Below are 16600 nucleotides of genomic sequence, written 5' to 3'. Positions count from 1 at the left end.
TGCACCTCCACCCCAATCTGTTGCTAACATTTGCCAATGTTTTCTTTCTCTGATCGTATACAGACTTTATTGTGGTTGGGAAGAATGTGATGAGGGAGGATGAGAATTTAACCCTCACAGTTATCATCTAGGAATTACATCTGTTTTTAGTGTTTGGTCTAACATAGCATATAGACTTTTCAATGGTCTTAGGCTTATTTAGATATTAAACAAATCAGACCTGGAGTCTGCTTTCTAGTTAGTGAATGGATGGGGGTGGGGTGACATAAAAGCTTGAAAAATATAGGCTGGCCAACCAACCTGCCTGGGTTTTGTAGGTTGCACATAAGGTATGGTCAGGATAGACTTGTATTCAACATTAGTCTTCAGACACTGCAGTATGCAGAGGGGGTTGGGAATCAGTGGGTAAAGCTTCTCAGCTTCCTATGTGTATTCTTTTCACCAAGTCTCTTCACCTCTTCTCACTTCATTTCTCACACCAATACAATGAACATAAGGCTATTTACCTCACAAGGTCATTGACACTCACACAACAAGTACTCAGTAAGCCCCGCTTTAAACAGGTCTGCACAGTGACTGTTATTTTGAAAACAGCATGAACGCATTCTGCAGTTGAAGAGAGTGCTGTAGGTTTCTAAGTTCATGAAAAAAATATGGCTGGCAAGACAGTCACATGCACTCAGATGTAACAATCTAATTTCCAAAGAAAGGGGAATAATTTCCAATAATCCTCAGATTATGCTAATCCAGTAGATTTTCCCTGGAGGGCACAGAATCTGGAGCCATTTGTAACCTCTTCTTTGGTTCAGCATGTCCTTGTGTCCTCTGATTCTCCCCTTCCCCTTCTGGCAAAGGAAAGGTTAATGTTCTTGTTGATCACCTTGATTCTTAGACCTTGCTTAATACCCTCTCCTGTCGTGCTTGCGTTCAGTTTTTACCTATGTAACTGCTCTTAATGTGTTAGCGTTCAAAGTATGAGGCACCCCCTGCCTCTGCGAATGCAAAAGTAAAGAAGAGTTCAAATGGAAAATTTGGCCTAGCTTTTCGTCTAATAATCACCTACCTCTTCTTCCCAGGGATGAATAGGCATAGCATCACTAATAGTATCATTCGGTCCTTTAACGAAACACCCTGTGAGACAGGACGATTTCAAGATAAATTATCCTCTTTTGGCTACAGAGGTCACAGAAGCAAAACAGAAAAATCATCTAAAAATCAGAGTGAACTTTAAACTGCGGAACACCAATGGCAACACTATTTGATCATTGAGTTTAATGAATAATAAAAGAATACACCAATATATGTTTGTGCATCAGTAAATGTTCAACTAACATTCCAGAATTAAAAGCCTTGATTGATAGCATTTGCATAATTCCGAGATGAACAGAGTGTCATTTGATTTATTTGAAGCTATAAAAAGATGCTGAACTTAAGAGTTGTGAGCACGACCAATAGGGTCTTAAGAGCTTCTGTCAGTGAGCTGTATCCAGGACCAGGTGTCTAAACATAAGAGAGAAGACAGGTTTTAGCCTGTCTTCCTATCTAGTAAACGCACGATTATTTTCAATAACCTTGTTAAGTAGTTGCATCGTTCTAAGAATGCACTCTTTCTAAAGGAGGTTTTCTAGATTCATGAGGTCTGCAGAAGAGATAACATGGTGTAAAAAGTAGACCTAATAGTACAAAAGAAAAAAGAGCATCATTCTTCCCAGACTAAAACACAGGATGCAACAAGTAGTATTTTCACGCAACAGTTAAGTCTGTCGCGCAGCAGTAGACGGTCCCTTTGGGGGAACTGTGAAGTTGTTACTCAGGTTTCTCTACAATGAGTTTATACCTTAGCTAAGTCTACACATGGATGGGAACTGGCATTTGAAAATCATGGAGGATAGTTAGCGAGCTGTGCTCTCCAGAAATACAAGGGTGATTCTATCAAATGTTCTGACTCTCTTCCAGCCACTTACATGATAACATAAGAACTGTTGAAAGTTTATGAAAGACCGGAAGTTGTCTTCTTTCCTTTCTTCAGGATTCTCGCCATCTTATTCAGAAGGCAGAATACATAAATGTTTCTGAGGCACTTTGTTTTTTTTTTTTTTTCTTCCTCCCTCTCCTCCTCCCTCCCTCACATGCACACTCACATTGGAAAAATGAGTAACTGCATGAAATAGCATTATATGGGGGTGGCGACAGGTCCACAGATAGGCTAGCAATGAGGAATGTTCTGAGTTCAGTACAACATCGAAGGATGCTCACGGAAAAGCATGCCACTAAGGTTTGTCGGCTCTGCTTAAAAATTTGATTTTGTCCTGTTTTGTTCAGTGAACGGGAAGATGTGCAGATGTACAAGTATAAATATCCAGGAGTTGCTTGGAGCAACATTTGTGACTGGTTATTATATATCTGGCTTAGGAAATGGGTAATTATAGAGGTTTTATTTCTCGGCTGTTCAGATTTGATAATGTTTGGAGTTTAAATGCAGTGTTTTTGTTAATATGTAGAGATATGGACCCTCAGGAAATTCAAGTTAATGATAAACAGGAGCCAGGGAATTAGGGCTTATTCTCACTGGTTGTTTGATGGTCTAACAAATCTTTTGTGGGTATTATACATCCAACTCTTCTATATTAGGTCACTATGAAGCAACTAGGGTGGTAAATTGTTATACTTATTTGGAAGTTTTAGCAATAAATACATTGTTATTCTAATGAATCATATCATTTAATTAACAGGAATCATTCCTGCGGCTATAAAGTGGTCTCAGTGATTAAGACCACTGGATGTTCTTCCCAAGAAACTGGATTCGGTCCTCTGCACATATATGGTAGCTCGCCACTATGAGTTTCTCAAGTCTTAGGGGACCCAATGCCTTTTTATCTTGCCTCCAAGGGCAGGGCACTGGTGTCGTATACATTTATACATACAGGGAAACATCTATACAAATAAATACCACACCTTAGATATATAGATAGGAAGATATATAGATAGGTACATAGGTAAAATTATTTTCAAAGAGTCATTCTTTTGGGAGATGGAGCTGTTGCTAGAATTCTCATGTTGCAGTGGATGCCTCTACACCTGTGCACACGTGTGCAAATCTGACTCAACCCAATGTGTCAGTGACCACGAGCACAACAACAACAACAACAAAAAATACATGTAGTTGGGAAAGAACAATGCTGAGGGAGATATGGGAGAAATTGGATGGGAAATGGGACGAGATATGACTACATCTTCATTGCATGTTATTCGGCCCTTTAACAAAGCACCCCATGAGACAAGACGATTACATGATGAAAGAGAAGGCTGCATGTGAGACTCGGAGTCCTTTTGTGTTTCTGGTAGTTTGTAGGAACTTTTGCCCATGGGAATGTAAGGGTTAACATTTAAAATTGACTGGTTGCCTCCTGATTTCTTGCACATAAAGCCATGCGAAGTTCAGGGAGAGACTTCTTCCCCTAGTAATGAAGCTCTCTGCTGCTAATGGCCCATGCAGACTCCCTTGGCTCCTCCAAATTAGAAATACTTCTGTGCTCCTTCGCTTCATTAACAGTAAAGAGAGGGAGATTGGTGGCTATTTAGGGCACAGGGAAATTGGTGGCTATTTAGGGCAAGCAAAGATTGTAGTAATTATGGTTGGTAAATTCCCTTCATGGTGTTCTTTGACTCTTGATGTTCTCTTGGTGCCTTTCAGAAAAGCCCACCACTGTCAGTGCTGGCATTTGGCCTAGAAGGATAGAACTTATTCTGATTTCTAAGTTTTGGCTTTTTGCAGTGGTCAATCTTACCCACAGGGAGATGAGCCTTTTGCATTTTGATTTGCTTTTTTTAGAGTGTGCACTATGGCTCTGCCACCAGCTGTGATGAAACCATGCTTAGTATCTACTTCTTTATTTACACTACAGAAAGTTGGCTTTCATGGCTGCCTAGGAAACTACATCCTGAGTGGCTGAGATGGATGAGAAAGGCTTGATAGACTCAGAGTTCTATAGGGAGAGCTACCTTGGCAGAAAGAGGGAAGAAGAAAGTTAGCTTAGAATCACACCAGGACCTGTGGAGGGTTTCTGGTTGACTGAGTGACCACTACAATGTTATTGTGTGCTGATGAAAGAGAAGAATATCCAATGAGTGGCACAAAGGACCCTAAGACAAGTAGAACTTCACTAACACTATCAGAGTTTTGGCAACATTTAGAGGGGAAATATTTATAAAAGTCCTACTTTTTTTCATTTAATATTTAGTTTATACTAATTTTGGTGGCCAAACATGAGCCCTAAATTTCTGACCATTATCCCTGGACAACTTGAGCTTTATCCATGTTCCACTTCTCTCCCTATCAACTATTAACTTTGATGAACTATTAACCATTCTGAATCTGGCTGGCCAGCAATATGGTCTGTGTATATGCAGAATCGGGAGGGCCTAGGATGACCAAATGTCCATGTCTTATTCTGTCAGCTCTTAGGTGTGCTCCAGGGACCTGGTTGTAGTAATACTAGGGGACTAGGTGGAGATAGGAAACATCTAGAGTTTGGAAATCATGAAAAAACTTCATGAATATTTGGTCCCCTCCAGGAAACTGGAGACTGAACATTGAAAGTAAAGAACAAGATTTAGGAATGGTTGGAGGAAAGGGAGCTTCAGGTCAGAGGGAGGGCGTTACATCCAAGATTGCCACAGAACTGAGTGCTCAGATCTTTGCAAATATGGTAACTAATGCAATATCCTTTTGGAGACCAGCTATGCTTGTATTATTCCTGATGATAATAGAATCAGGTATAAGAATGAGCTGGTTATATGCTATCATAGATTAATGAGTAATGCCCCTTAGAAGGCATCAAGAGGTATTGAAGCGTGCATCTAAAGGTGGAAGCACTTAACTTCCTGTTCATACCAGCTTGCCTGATACTTGCTGCCATGCCTCCCTACTGCTGTGGACGCTCATCATTCTAGAGCAAAAAGCAAACATAACTCCTTCTCCTTCTTATGTAAGTTGCCTCTATCATAGTTAGAGAAAAGTAACTAATGTACTTTTTACTCTATGGAGAGAAGCTTTGGGTTTGCAAGGTCAGTGATGATACTAATATTACTTGTCTGCTATAGATAAGGAAGTTGAAGCTCTCAAGGACATGTTGCTGTTCATAAGGAAGAAGCATGAGGAGGAAGTTAAAGGCTTATGACACAAGATTGCCAATTTTGGGATGACTGTGGTCTGTGTCCTCAAACATCAGCAAGATCATGGTGGATCTCTGAGGCAATATGATGAGTTGGCTCAAGACAAAAAATGGGAGATAGAAAAGTACATGTTGCGTGTATTAAGAACAACATAATGGTGGTAGCTTTATAGTCCTCAGAGAATTATAGCTGCTGCAATGGCTTATGGAGATTTGGTGGTACTTATGGAGCCAGAAGGCAGAACCTACTGCTTGGAGATTAATGATTAATTTGACTTCAGTGAGATTTAAAAACAGAGCCTGGTATGTTTACAGTGTTCTGCATTTTGTCCTACTCAACAAGTTCTGCTACACAGACTTACAAAGATGTCTGAACTTACAAAGACCTAGGCAAATACTGTTGTGAGGCTGAGGACACAGGCCCTGGGAACATCATAGGCTCTCTGGATGCCAACACCACTCACTACTTCCTTCTGGAAGATAAGGAAGGCTTAAACCCCAGGATAACCTAGGCAGTAGCAACAATTATATAAATCTTACAAAAGATCACTATTTATAGACACCATAATGGTGTCTGTATCTGTAATGAATACCTTCAAAGTTCTGAAGAACTAAGTTAGCGGAAGTAGGAAACCCTTCCAAGAGCAAAGACCAGTAAAAGTTCAGAGGTCATTGAATATTTACAGAAGAAAATTAAGCTGTTTTCCTAAGTGGCTCAATTCTACAGAACCTGGGTAGAATAGAAAAAAAAAGGAGTTCATATGGAAACCTGAGCAGTTTTAGAAATCATGACCTACTTCAAGCACATTGTTCATGCTACCACGTATAAATGTATGAGCCACTTTAGTAAATGTTATATAGCTTTAAGTGGAGGTAACAAATTCCTATAATTTATGATCAACTGCTAATCTTTGATTAACAAGTTTAGAAGTCTCCTCCCATTTTAGGGTTTACTGTAAAGACAGATTCACTGCAGAGAAATATCACGAAGTAGACAGCATATTTTGACATACTGTGTACTTGATCATTTACTCAACAAATATCTTTTGGGTGGTTATGTTATCGTGTGAAAGAAAATTTTATTTAATGCATCAAATCAGTGATTAGAGGTTCAGACATTTCATTTATTCTCTTTTGCATAAGGTCCTATAGTTCATCATTCAGAGTCTTTATGCCCATGTAGAAGCTGAAAGATTCCGTATTGAAGATGAATCATACAGAACTGTGGAGAATCCTATCCCAAATTGGACCATGGTGTTCATGACAGCCAACACGTCAATCTCCTTGATGTTTCTTGCTTAAAACTTACCTCTCTTCTTATCACTTTCATTTTACATTCATTTCTTATGGGGTCATGTTTTTATTTTTCAATGTATTAGTTGGACAAATCATGCTGTACACTTTTAGGACTCATAGCTTCATTCTAAAGGTTTTCTTAAATACTACCATTTTATCCTGGTGTGGTCCCACATACCTGCAGTCTTAGCTGTAGAGAGGCTGAGATTGAGAATTCAAAGCTGGCAAGAATAGTGTATTTGATGTCAGCCTTGAGTATGTGATGAGACCCTGTCTCAAGAACTAACAATATTAAAGATTGCACCTATAAAATCTACAAATAAAACATGAGTGCGTCATTAAGTGGGAAAGGGGTCAGGATGAACAATTTAAAGTTGAAGCAAACATCCTTCAGATTCATTCTGCCTCCAAGAATTTAAGCTAAGTCATGTCCAGCAGTTGTAACAGAAATCAGACAGAAAATCCCTTCCTTCAAGTTTATAATGATCTAGGTAACACTACGTAGGCAAATCCTGGGACAGCATAGTTCTTTTATTCCAAATGCCCAATGACTTTTTGAGCCTTCTTATTTTACTGATGGAGAAAGCAAATAGATTTAATAATAACACAAGAAATCAGTGCTCTATAACATGAAAGCTTATAGTCATGTTTTCAAACGACAACATATTATAAGTAGCTTTCCCAGATTTGCTGAACCATTGGCTTGTAACCACATGTACATCACAGCTACTCAATACAGACCGTCAGAAAATCCCAAATGCACTGAAACCTTATGAAACGTCTTTGTGATTTTATTTTGTAACTGGATCGTGCGATCCTCAAATGTGTACTTTGAGGATAACAATTCTGTCTTAGTGTCAAAAGGCTTATTCATTTAACATTTTATACATTCAAATAAGTGGTAAGGAATCAAGGATGTATTGTCTCCATGCTGGAAGCAAGGAAGCCATGATCAAAAGGGTTAGTTAGTAAGCTCCAAGTTCACACACACACACACACACACACACACACACACACACACACACACACACACACTGATGTATATAGTTCACATTTGTATTTTACGTCTCATAGTCTACATTTTATTCTAGCTTGCAAAAGCACCTTTTTCCATTTGTTTATTTGTAAAATGCATAAGTCTGCTTCCTGTTGCTGTGCTAATAGAACTTGGGGAGTAAAGGGTTTATTTGGTTTGCATGTTCCTATCCCAGTCTGTCAGGAAGAGAACTCAAGGCAGGAATCTGGAAGCAGGAACCAAAGCAGAAGCCATGAAGAAGTGCTGCTTACTGGTTTGCTCTCATGGCCCTCTAAGTTTGCTTTCTCAAACACCTCATGGCCACTTGCTCAGAGGCGACACTCCTCATGGAGACCTGGGCCTTCTACACCAATCATCAATCAAGAAAATGCCCCACAGACTTCCCTATAAAGCAATCTTGAGGAGGTGTTTTTTGCATCTTTCTTGATGATCCTAGCTTGTGTCCAGAAGACAAAACCATGCAGCAGAAACAGAATCTCTCTGTGGCCCAGGGAGACCTGCAACTTGAGATCCTCTGCCTCAGTCTCCTGGTTATGCAGGTATTGAATATTATTCCCCCTTGCCTATAGGTGTGGGTCTACTTCCCTATAATTTCAAGCACTTAGGCCAAGATTGGGATTCCCTTAAAGTCAGGAGATCATGGCAAGTTTGTCGGTGCAGTGAGAACAGCCTCTCACACAGGGCTATAAAGTGGGTTTAAATACATCCAAGTTCCGTCATACTGTGAGAACTCTCTACCCTCCTTGTCTTGCTTTCCTTTACTTTCAAAGCTTAATTAGCTTGTAACTAAATGTGGTGAAAATTTCTCATGTAGTAGGGAGAAAAGCAGCCATCTACTTATTGACCATCTAAAAATCTTTTCCTTATATTTTTTTAGTTTTTCCACTTACTATTTGAGTCTTAACTTTTGAATAAATATATTTACGGTCTTTTAAAAATTTCATTTATTTATTTTATGTATATAAGTATACTCTAGCTGTCTTCAGACATATCAGAAGAGGACATCAGATCTCATTATAGATGGTTGTAAGCCACCATGTGGTTGCAGGGAATTGAACTCAGGACCTCTGGAAAAACAGTCAGTGCCCTTAACTGCTGAGCCATCTCTCCAGCCTATATATTTATGTTCTCTATAATATATTTATGTTCTCTCCTATATATTTATGTTCTAATAAAATCTTCAAAATCACTTTCTGGGATGAGCAATACAGAATGATTCAGGGGATCTAGGTGCTACCATGACCTGCCTCAGTTCCTTCATTTGGTGAAATGCTGCTCTCTGCCTACAGTCCTTTATAAAAGTTAGCAAGATGGCACAGTCTGTTTCAGTGAGTCCCTATTCAACCAGTTAGCATGTGTATGCTATGAACAGTACCGATGTGTATAGAGCCCTGGTCAGACATGGAAGTCACCAAGGGAAAGAATGAAATATGTCTAACTCCAGGCTAGTACAGTTTGTGGTTTTAAAGAAGCAGCCCCAGGAACATCAAGGTACAGCAACAGCAGTGTGTTCTGTGCAGTAGGTCAGACCCCGGGAGAGAAGCCAAGATATTCATTCCAGGAAACACCACGGAAGCTGCTTTCTCTGGGCAGTTGGAGAAGGGTACTGAAGAGTTTTGATGCAGCAAGTTCTGGGCTCCTGAAAGCCCCTATGGGACTATCGAATTGCTCATAATAATTGTTGTTGGTTGTTAACGAGCTTGCTACATGACAAGATTTTTACTGCAGACATTTGTCAGATTATATTTTATTTGGGCCCATGTGGATCCATTAAGGTGGCATTTATTAGTGGTTTCACATACGAGTGTTGCTTCAGTAGTTCCATCACACCCATGCAATATAGGCAAGCCTTCTGGTGACAATCTTCTAGTGGGCTGTTTTGACCTACATGGATTGCAAACACTTCTGTAAGCACATAGGTAGAGGCTGCACCGTTCACCAGTGGGGACTCACGCAGAGAATGGAAGAGGAAGGCATTAGATGCAGAATGGGAAAGTTACCGTGAAGTTAATTGTTTTTAGATTTGATTGATTGATTGATTGATTCATTCATTCATTCATTCATTTTAAATACCTGCGTGTTTTGCCTGCATGCATATCTGTGCAGTGTGCCCCGACTCTGTAAGACAGAGTTGATTCTCCTGAAATTGGAGTTACACGCCCGCTGGGTACTGAGATTCAAACCCAGAACCTATGGAAGAGCAGCAAGGACTCTTAACTGCCGAGCTGTCTCCCGGCCCCACCTGGGAACTCATTTACTTTTCTTTTTCGTTTACTTTCCCTGTAGAGCTAAGAGCCTCGACGTTCCTAAGAATTTAACCATGACTGACATCAGAAATAGGACAATCACTATCAATTATGTGGATGACACGTTGTCTAACTCTTATGGCTGGATGGCTCTACTCTTGGACCAAGAGACCTACTTGCTGCAGTTTGAGGGTCCTTGGACGGACGGATCTTTGCAGGTAACCCCATCCATTGATATTTCTTTACACACTAAGTGGTTCTCTGTACTTCTGTGAAGGAATGGGCTGTAAATTTTATCTTATGCTCATGCAGGAAGCTACAGCAGCGTTTTGCTATGTGACTTGAAAATTTTAATCTTTAAATTCCCATCTTGAATGCAAATCTAGTTCTTCTAGAAATGTTAAATTAAGTAATTCGATGAAAAGTAGCCTTTAAGCGTTTCCTGCAACTTCTTTAAAAAAATTATAGGCTAAAACCTAACTTATCCAAGGGTTAGAAGGCAGAGGAACCCAACTTACCCCTGTTTTGAGGGTTAGAAGGCAGAGGAAATTTCTTAACATTAAACATTTACATGTTTCATACTGCCACCTTGTGGCTCAAGATGAATTTGCAAATCTATCTCCCAAGTTGGACTGAGTGGACAAAAATCAAATTAACTAGGGGTAATAGCTATGTGAGAAGTGGGTGCATTTTTAAAAATGATAACAGCAGCAACAACAACATCATCAAATAAGACATACAATTTGAAAGGGAAAGATAATTCAATGCATTTCTTTAAGCTTATTTTCCTGTCACATGTGGGTTGGTGGGTTATTTTTTTCCTCGCTGTGTCACGTGTAACAATGTCCACATAGTGGTAAGTGTCTACCTTGGGGCAACAGGGGGGACACATTTCGACATATTTTACCATGGCCCTCAGATGATAACACTCAAGGGGATTTCCCAAAAACTAAGTGGGTGGGGGCGGGGTTAAGGATGTGTCCCAGGAGGCTTTGTGTCCCAGCTCAGCTCTCTGCTGTCTTGTGATGCTGCAATATGCTCTAGACTGGTATGGTGAGATCAACAATTGCTGGGCTCTTAATGCTGAATGCATCAAAGGTGCCTCATGCTATGGTGTGTGCCCCAGGAGTGTCAGCTATTGCTGCGACTCACACTCAGTTCTTACTACTCCTTATCTCTCCGTGTCCTGAGGGATAGGTGGGAACGAACTGTAGACTTTGCCCCTTCCCTTACAGCTGTTTGACCTGAGAAGTCAATTCACTTGTCTGGGCTGTGATCTGCTCTTCTGTTAACTGTGGTTATGAACAGGAGGAACCCCATGGCCTCTTTTCAGTCTTTATAGTTAATGAGTTTGTAGCCCCACTGTGAAATAGATCCAAGTAGGCCTGTTTCTCACCCAGACTATGTGGCTTGGCATTGATCTGTTCTGTTGCTAAAATGACTCCTTTTGAAGGGAGGGCATATGCTCCATCATCCATGTGGTTTTGTTTCTCCTCTTTGTCTCTCACTTCAGTACTCAGCAACCTTTGACAACTTTGCCCCTGGAAATTACCTCCTGCTAATGCACAGGGACCTACTACCTTATCCCGACATTCTCCTCAGATGTGGGAGTCGGGTGGGCCAGTCACTTCCCTCTCATCCTTTGCCGAGTCGAGACGGAGCCTGTGATTGGTTCTTCCACAGGCAGTTAAGGCAGCTCACCTACCTGGGTAAGTTTCCACCTGTAGAGGTATCTTTGAGAGGGCATATGGCCACAAGTTTCTTTATTTTTGAATGTCAGCATTTGTGTTGTGGAATAAACACAAAGGTGACGGCTGTGCTGTGTGCTTTCATTAAATGGATAGGTTCCAAGTTCAGAGAGTGTGGGTTCAAATCTCAGTCCCGGGCCTGAGCATTTATCACCTACTATGTCCAAACATCGTCCCCTGAGTGTCACAGTTGAATTCTTCTTCAGAGATAAATTGCACATATTTTATTAGTAGGTGGTGGGTGATAAGTAGATATTCTACACTGCAGTCCCCTTGTTTGTAAAGTAATAACAGAACCTACATCAAAGGGCATGCGATCAAATAAAGGGTGGCATGTAAAATTCTTTATCCAAGTGCTGAATCTCTATCATGCTTCATATGTATTTGTGGCATCAATCTTTTATTGATTTTAAGATAGCATTCTATTTGTAGCGAAATAATCACACGTTGAAACTGGTTTGAGATGGAGCTGGGGGTTCAGCAGTTAAAAGTGCTTGCTGCTCAGGGAGGATGTGAGTTTGTTACCCAGCACTACTTCCTGCCCATAGCTCTGGTTCCAGGAGATCCAAGGGAACGTGACATCTATGTTCACAAAGCTATAATTAGACATACATGCATACACATAATTTTAAGAAAGACTTCCCGGGGAATCTATTTCACTCCAGTCAAAATGGCTACCATTGCAAACACCACAACAAGTGCTGACAAGGATGTAGTAGAAAGAGAAATCCTTATTCATTTCTTTCACAAATGCAAGGTAGTGAAGGCATTATGGAAACCAGTATGAAAGTCTATCTAAAAGCTAAACACAGCCTTCCTATTGACCAAGGTATATATCCATGAAAAGATTCTAGGTCAGCATCCCAGAGATGCTTGCTTATCTGTGTCTATTTATACGTCCTTCACAAATATCTAGGAGATGGAATCAGCCTAGTTTTCTATTAACAGAGGAGTTTAAGGAGAAAAACGTGATACATATACACAATTTTATTTATCTCTAAAGAAGAATTCAATTATGACATTCGGAGGAAGATGTTTGGAACCAGAGAGCATCTTAGTAAGCCTAATAAGCCAGATTCACAATGACATATATTGTATGTTTTCTCTCATATGTGAAGTCTAGATGTGTGTGTGTGTGTGTGTGTGTATGTATGTGTGTTTGTTTGTGTGTGTTTGTATTTGATTGATTGATAGATAAGTAGATAGATAGATAGATGGATAGATGTAGAAGAGGGGACTATGAAAGAGAAGGACATGTTCCAAGTGGAGGGGAGGTAGGAGCAAGAGAGTGTGATGAAATATGTATGTTATAAAAGCAGAAGAGGAGGTAATTGTAGAGGGGAGGGGACAGTAAGAGAAGTCAGGAATTAATAACCTAGAGTCTAATGATGTCCCAGTATGGAATGAAAAGACACAGTTTCCATGGCTCCCACTTCATTGTACACTGAACCCAACTGACCACCAGCTAACTGGGACTATGAAGATGGGAGTTTGGCCAGTTGTGGCCACAGACACAGGGAACAGCACAAAATATCTGCTGATGCCAATGAACGTTAGCTTTGATGTGGCATTCGAGAAGTGAAACTCTGGAGAGCTGCTGAGGTTAGGGAATCAAGAGGACATGAGATCCAGAGACTCCAGGACTGGAGGGTAGGCTGTGTCTGTCCTGAGTTAGGATTGGTGGCAGGAAGAAGGAACTTGATACCCTCTGTCTTTGCAGTCTGCAGGCAGAATTTTTTACCTTCTCATGTGTGTGCTTCATAGCATTCCAGTGTTAAGGTCAGAACTGTCCATTTTTGACCTCCTGGAGTTTATCTGGTTTTATTTTTTCTATTCCAAATGTCCTTATTTGTCATGAGAACCATGGTGTCCACTTGTATCAGCCTCAACAGTTTATTAATAGGATCTGATCAAAAGGTACTCATCGTCTAGATGGCTGTTTCAATACAAGATATTTCATTAGATAAATTCCCCATTTATATTTAATTGTTTAGCTTTCATGACTTTTAGGATGTAGTGACTACACCGCTTTTTGTAGTGGTGTGCGAGAGAGAGAGGATCTGATAAAAATTGGTTTCTGCAATGATGGTTTTGTTATAAATTGTTCTTAATAGAGTCTGACAAATTCAGGGAGCCTGATCAACATAGCAAGTCTTTGCCACCACCACAAGTCAGATCTGGACCCTAAGGGTATGGAATAGTAAGCAATGGCCCTGGGTCACTTGTCTCTCCCACTTGTGCATAACCATATGAAAACTGGGTCTGATCTATACAAAAGCCTTGCCACTACTGAGTCTTAGTGGGCACCAAGGGAGAGTTGGTGCTTCCCTTTTATAAAAAGAAAACTTCTTGACAAATACATTGAAATATATATATATATATATACATATATATATATATATATTCCTTAGACTGAATTTAACTATGGATATTATATGCCCTAATCAAATGTAATAATGTAATAAATAACATTTGTATGAGAATATCTTCATAGCCTTTCCTTTGCCTGTGATTTGGAAAAGAAAAAGAGAAGCCACTAAGAGTTGCATGAATGTCTAATGGACTTAGAGGCCCTTGATCCTTGAAGAGGATGTAGGAGTATCACCATTTTAATCAATGTGACGAATGAGTGACGGTAGCCCCTTATGTTTCCATTTATCATCTGGAACTGAGGTGTATACTGCTCTGTATAGCAGCTCCCCGTGCAGCTACAATGGCTATGTGCATTTGACCATAAGTTTTTTATTTATTTATATTTCAAATGTTATCCCCCTTCTCAGTTTCTCCTCTGCAAACCTCCTATCCCAACCCCCCACCTCCTGCTTCTTTGAGGGTGCTCCCCCACCCACTCAATCCCTCCTGCCTGTCCCACCTGGTATTCCCCTACACTGGGGCATGGAGCAAGGTCATTTGACCACAATTAAAGATATCCTTTGTGTAAAGTTTACAACTTCTCTAGGAATGTAATGGATACACTACCATACGCCCTACAGATCTGTGCCCAATGTCCTAATAAGGGTATATATTGTAGCTGGCACCCCGACATAACCCATAGGAAGTATATTGTTGGATTTGTGTTGTATAGTTGATAAATTAGTTAGGTCCTGACATTCATTTAATTGTTTAGTTTTTCAGTTACTGGTAGAGTTAGCATTAGGATAATTTACACTAAAGATGCAGATCAAGATTTCACAGGCACATAGTAGGATGCAAAACATCAGAAGAGTTTCATTTGGAGAAGTCTGACTTATTGTATGGAAACTGATTTCCTAAGGCGCACCCAGTCTCAGGTCAGTTTCTTTTCTGTGTCGTTCTTTTTCACTTAGCTGCTGTTTTCTTCTGAGGCAGAAGGAAGAAGAGAAGTTGTCTTCTGACAACTGGATAGATTTCATTCACTATCTGCTTCTCTTTTATTACTATTATGTTTTCATACAGTATACATTGATCATATTCTTTTTCCTCCTCCACGTCCTCCCAGATTCCCGCATCTCCTTACCCACTCATCTTCACTATCTTTCTCTAGCTCTCTCCCCTGTCCAAATAACAAAAAGAAAACCAAACAAAATCTAGTAAATAATAATAATAATAATAATAATAATAATAATAACAAAAACAAAAAAACAGGAACTACAGAAAATCATGATTTCTCAATTACTCCTGGGCATGGGGCCTGCCCAGGAGTGTGGCTGATACACCCACTGATACCCCATTGGAGAAAGCTGATTTTCCCTTAGCCAGTGGGTATCAGTTGCCAATAGGTTCTTGGTTAGAGGTGAAACTTTACGTCGAGGTCTTTTTCTCTGTGCTGGAATTTTGTCTGCGTTGAACATTAACTGCTTCTAAATGATCTTGTGCACTGTTTGCAACCTGATCACATCCCCCAGTAGAAGATCCCCCCCCCCACAATTAATTACATTTCTCCTGTGTGACTTCATCATGGGAGACTTAAAAGTATCTGTCTATCCTTAGACCCAAGCAAGAGTGAACAGGACCCAGTCAGTCTAGCTCCTGCCTCTGGATCCCTCCACTAGAGTGTGCTACCCACTAAATAATCTTTGATCACCAAACCAAAAAAGGATGGAGAAAGGGCATCTAGTCAGGCTGCGGAGGAAGAAAACTTCTCACTGGTCCCCAGTGACAGTGAAAAATATGCCATGCACACATTCTGACCCCTCCATTTCTCTTTTCCAGGGAGGCCAGTTTTGTCTTTGTCCAGGCAACATCTTTATAGAATGCTGGGTTTCTGAAAGCTCACGGCCAATACTTCTGGCTTAGGGTTTAATCAGTGGCTGGCCGGCTTTTTACCTAGGGCTTGGTGTAATCACACCATGCCTCAATACCTTGACTTCTCTAAGGAGGTTAAGAATATTTGCTTGTCTCTTGGAAATGTGGTACAAAGCATTTAAATACATTCAAGCTTGCACAGCATAATCGGATACACTGGGGGGGAAAAACCTTTCTCAGTTCCTGTTTTCTCTCCATTAATGTTGTATGTCTTAGTACTCACTCTAATTTTTATTTTGCATGCTTGTATGTGTGCACATGTCTATGGATGCACATGTGTGCATGTATGCGGAGGCCAGAGGCCAACCTCAAGTGTCATTCCTCAGGTGCTATCCACCTTGTTTTCTGAGACTGGGGTTCTCAGTGGCCAAGAACTCACAGGCTGGCCAGTAAGCCTCAGGCATCCATTCACCTGACTCGGCCTCTCCAGAACTGAGACTGCAAGCTCATGTTCCTCTTCTTGCCATTTTTTATGGGGGTTCCAGAGACTAATTTTAGGTCTCCATGCTTGCGAGGTAAACAAGTGAGGCATCTCCCCAGCCCCTGACTCTCTCCTTTTATTTTTAAGATGGATTCTCTGTTGCTTGGCGTCCAACGTTATACGCTATACATTGCATGTTCCTGTGATCAGGAACTTAAACAATCGTTAGTTATAAACTTATCTTTTTGAGGACAGCGGTTCAGGTCGCCTTTCCAAAGCTACTGAAAATATTGAATAGGGAGCTGCTTAAACAAGAGGGCACAGGGGAGCCGTGTTGCTGATGTGTGGGTTAGGACCCGGCAGAAGCGGTATTTGATGTAGCGAGCTATGAAGAA

General features: G+C 40.5%; 1 protein-coding gene across 1 annotated transcript in view; it reads left to right on the top strand.

Annotated features, from left to right (window-relative positions):
- Pkhd1 (PKHD1 ciliary IPT domain containing fibrocystin/polyductin) overlaps nucleotides 1–16600 on the top strand; it is a 490001-nt gene that overhangs the window by 251440 nt on the left and 221961 nt on the right. Inside the window, exons 49-50 of the mRNA XM_087568149.1 lie at nucleotides 9793–9970; nucleotides 11266–11461. Coding sequence (XP_087424275.1) covers nucleotides 9793–9970; nucleotides 11266–11461 — 374 coding nt within the window. The remainder of the gene's footprint in view (nucleotides 1–9792; nucleotides 9971–11265; nucleotides 11462–16600) is intronic.

The sequence above is a fragment of the Rattus norvegicus genome, chromosome 9, assembly GCF_021556685.1.
Source record: "Rattus norvegicus strain SHRSP/BbbUtx chromosome 9, alternate assembly SHRSP_T2T, whole genome shotgun sequence".
Taxonomy (NCBI): Eukaryota; Metazoa; Chordata; class Mammalia; order Rodentia; family Muridae; genus Rattus; species Rattus norvegicus.
Note: the sequence above shows the minus strand (reverse complement) of the source record. Positions and strands in the feature narration are given on the sequence as shown.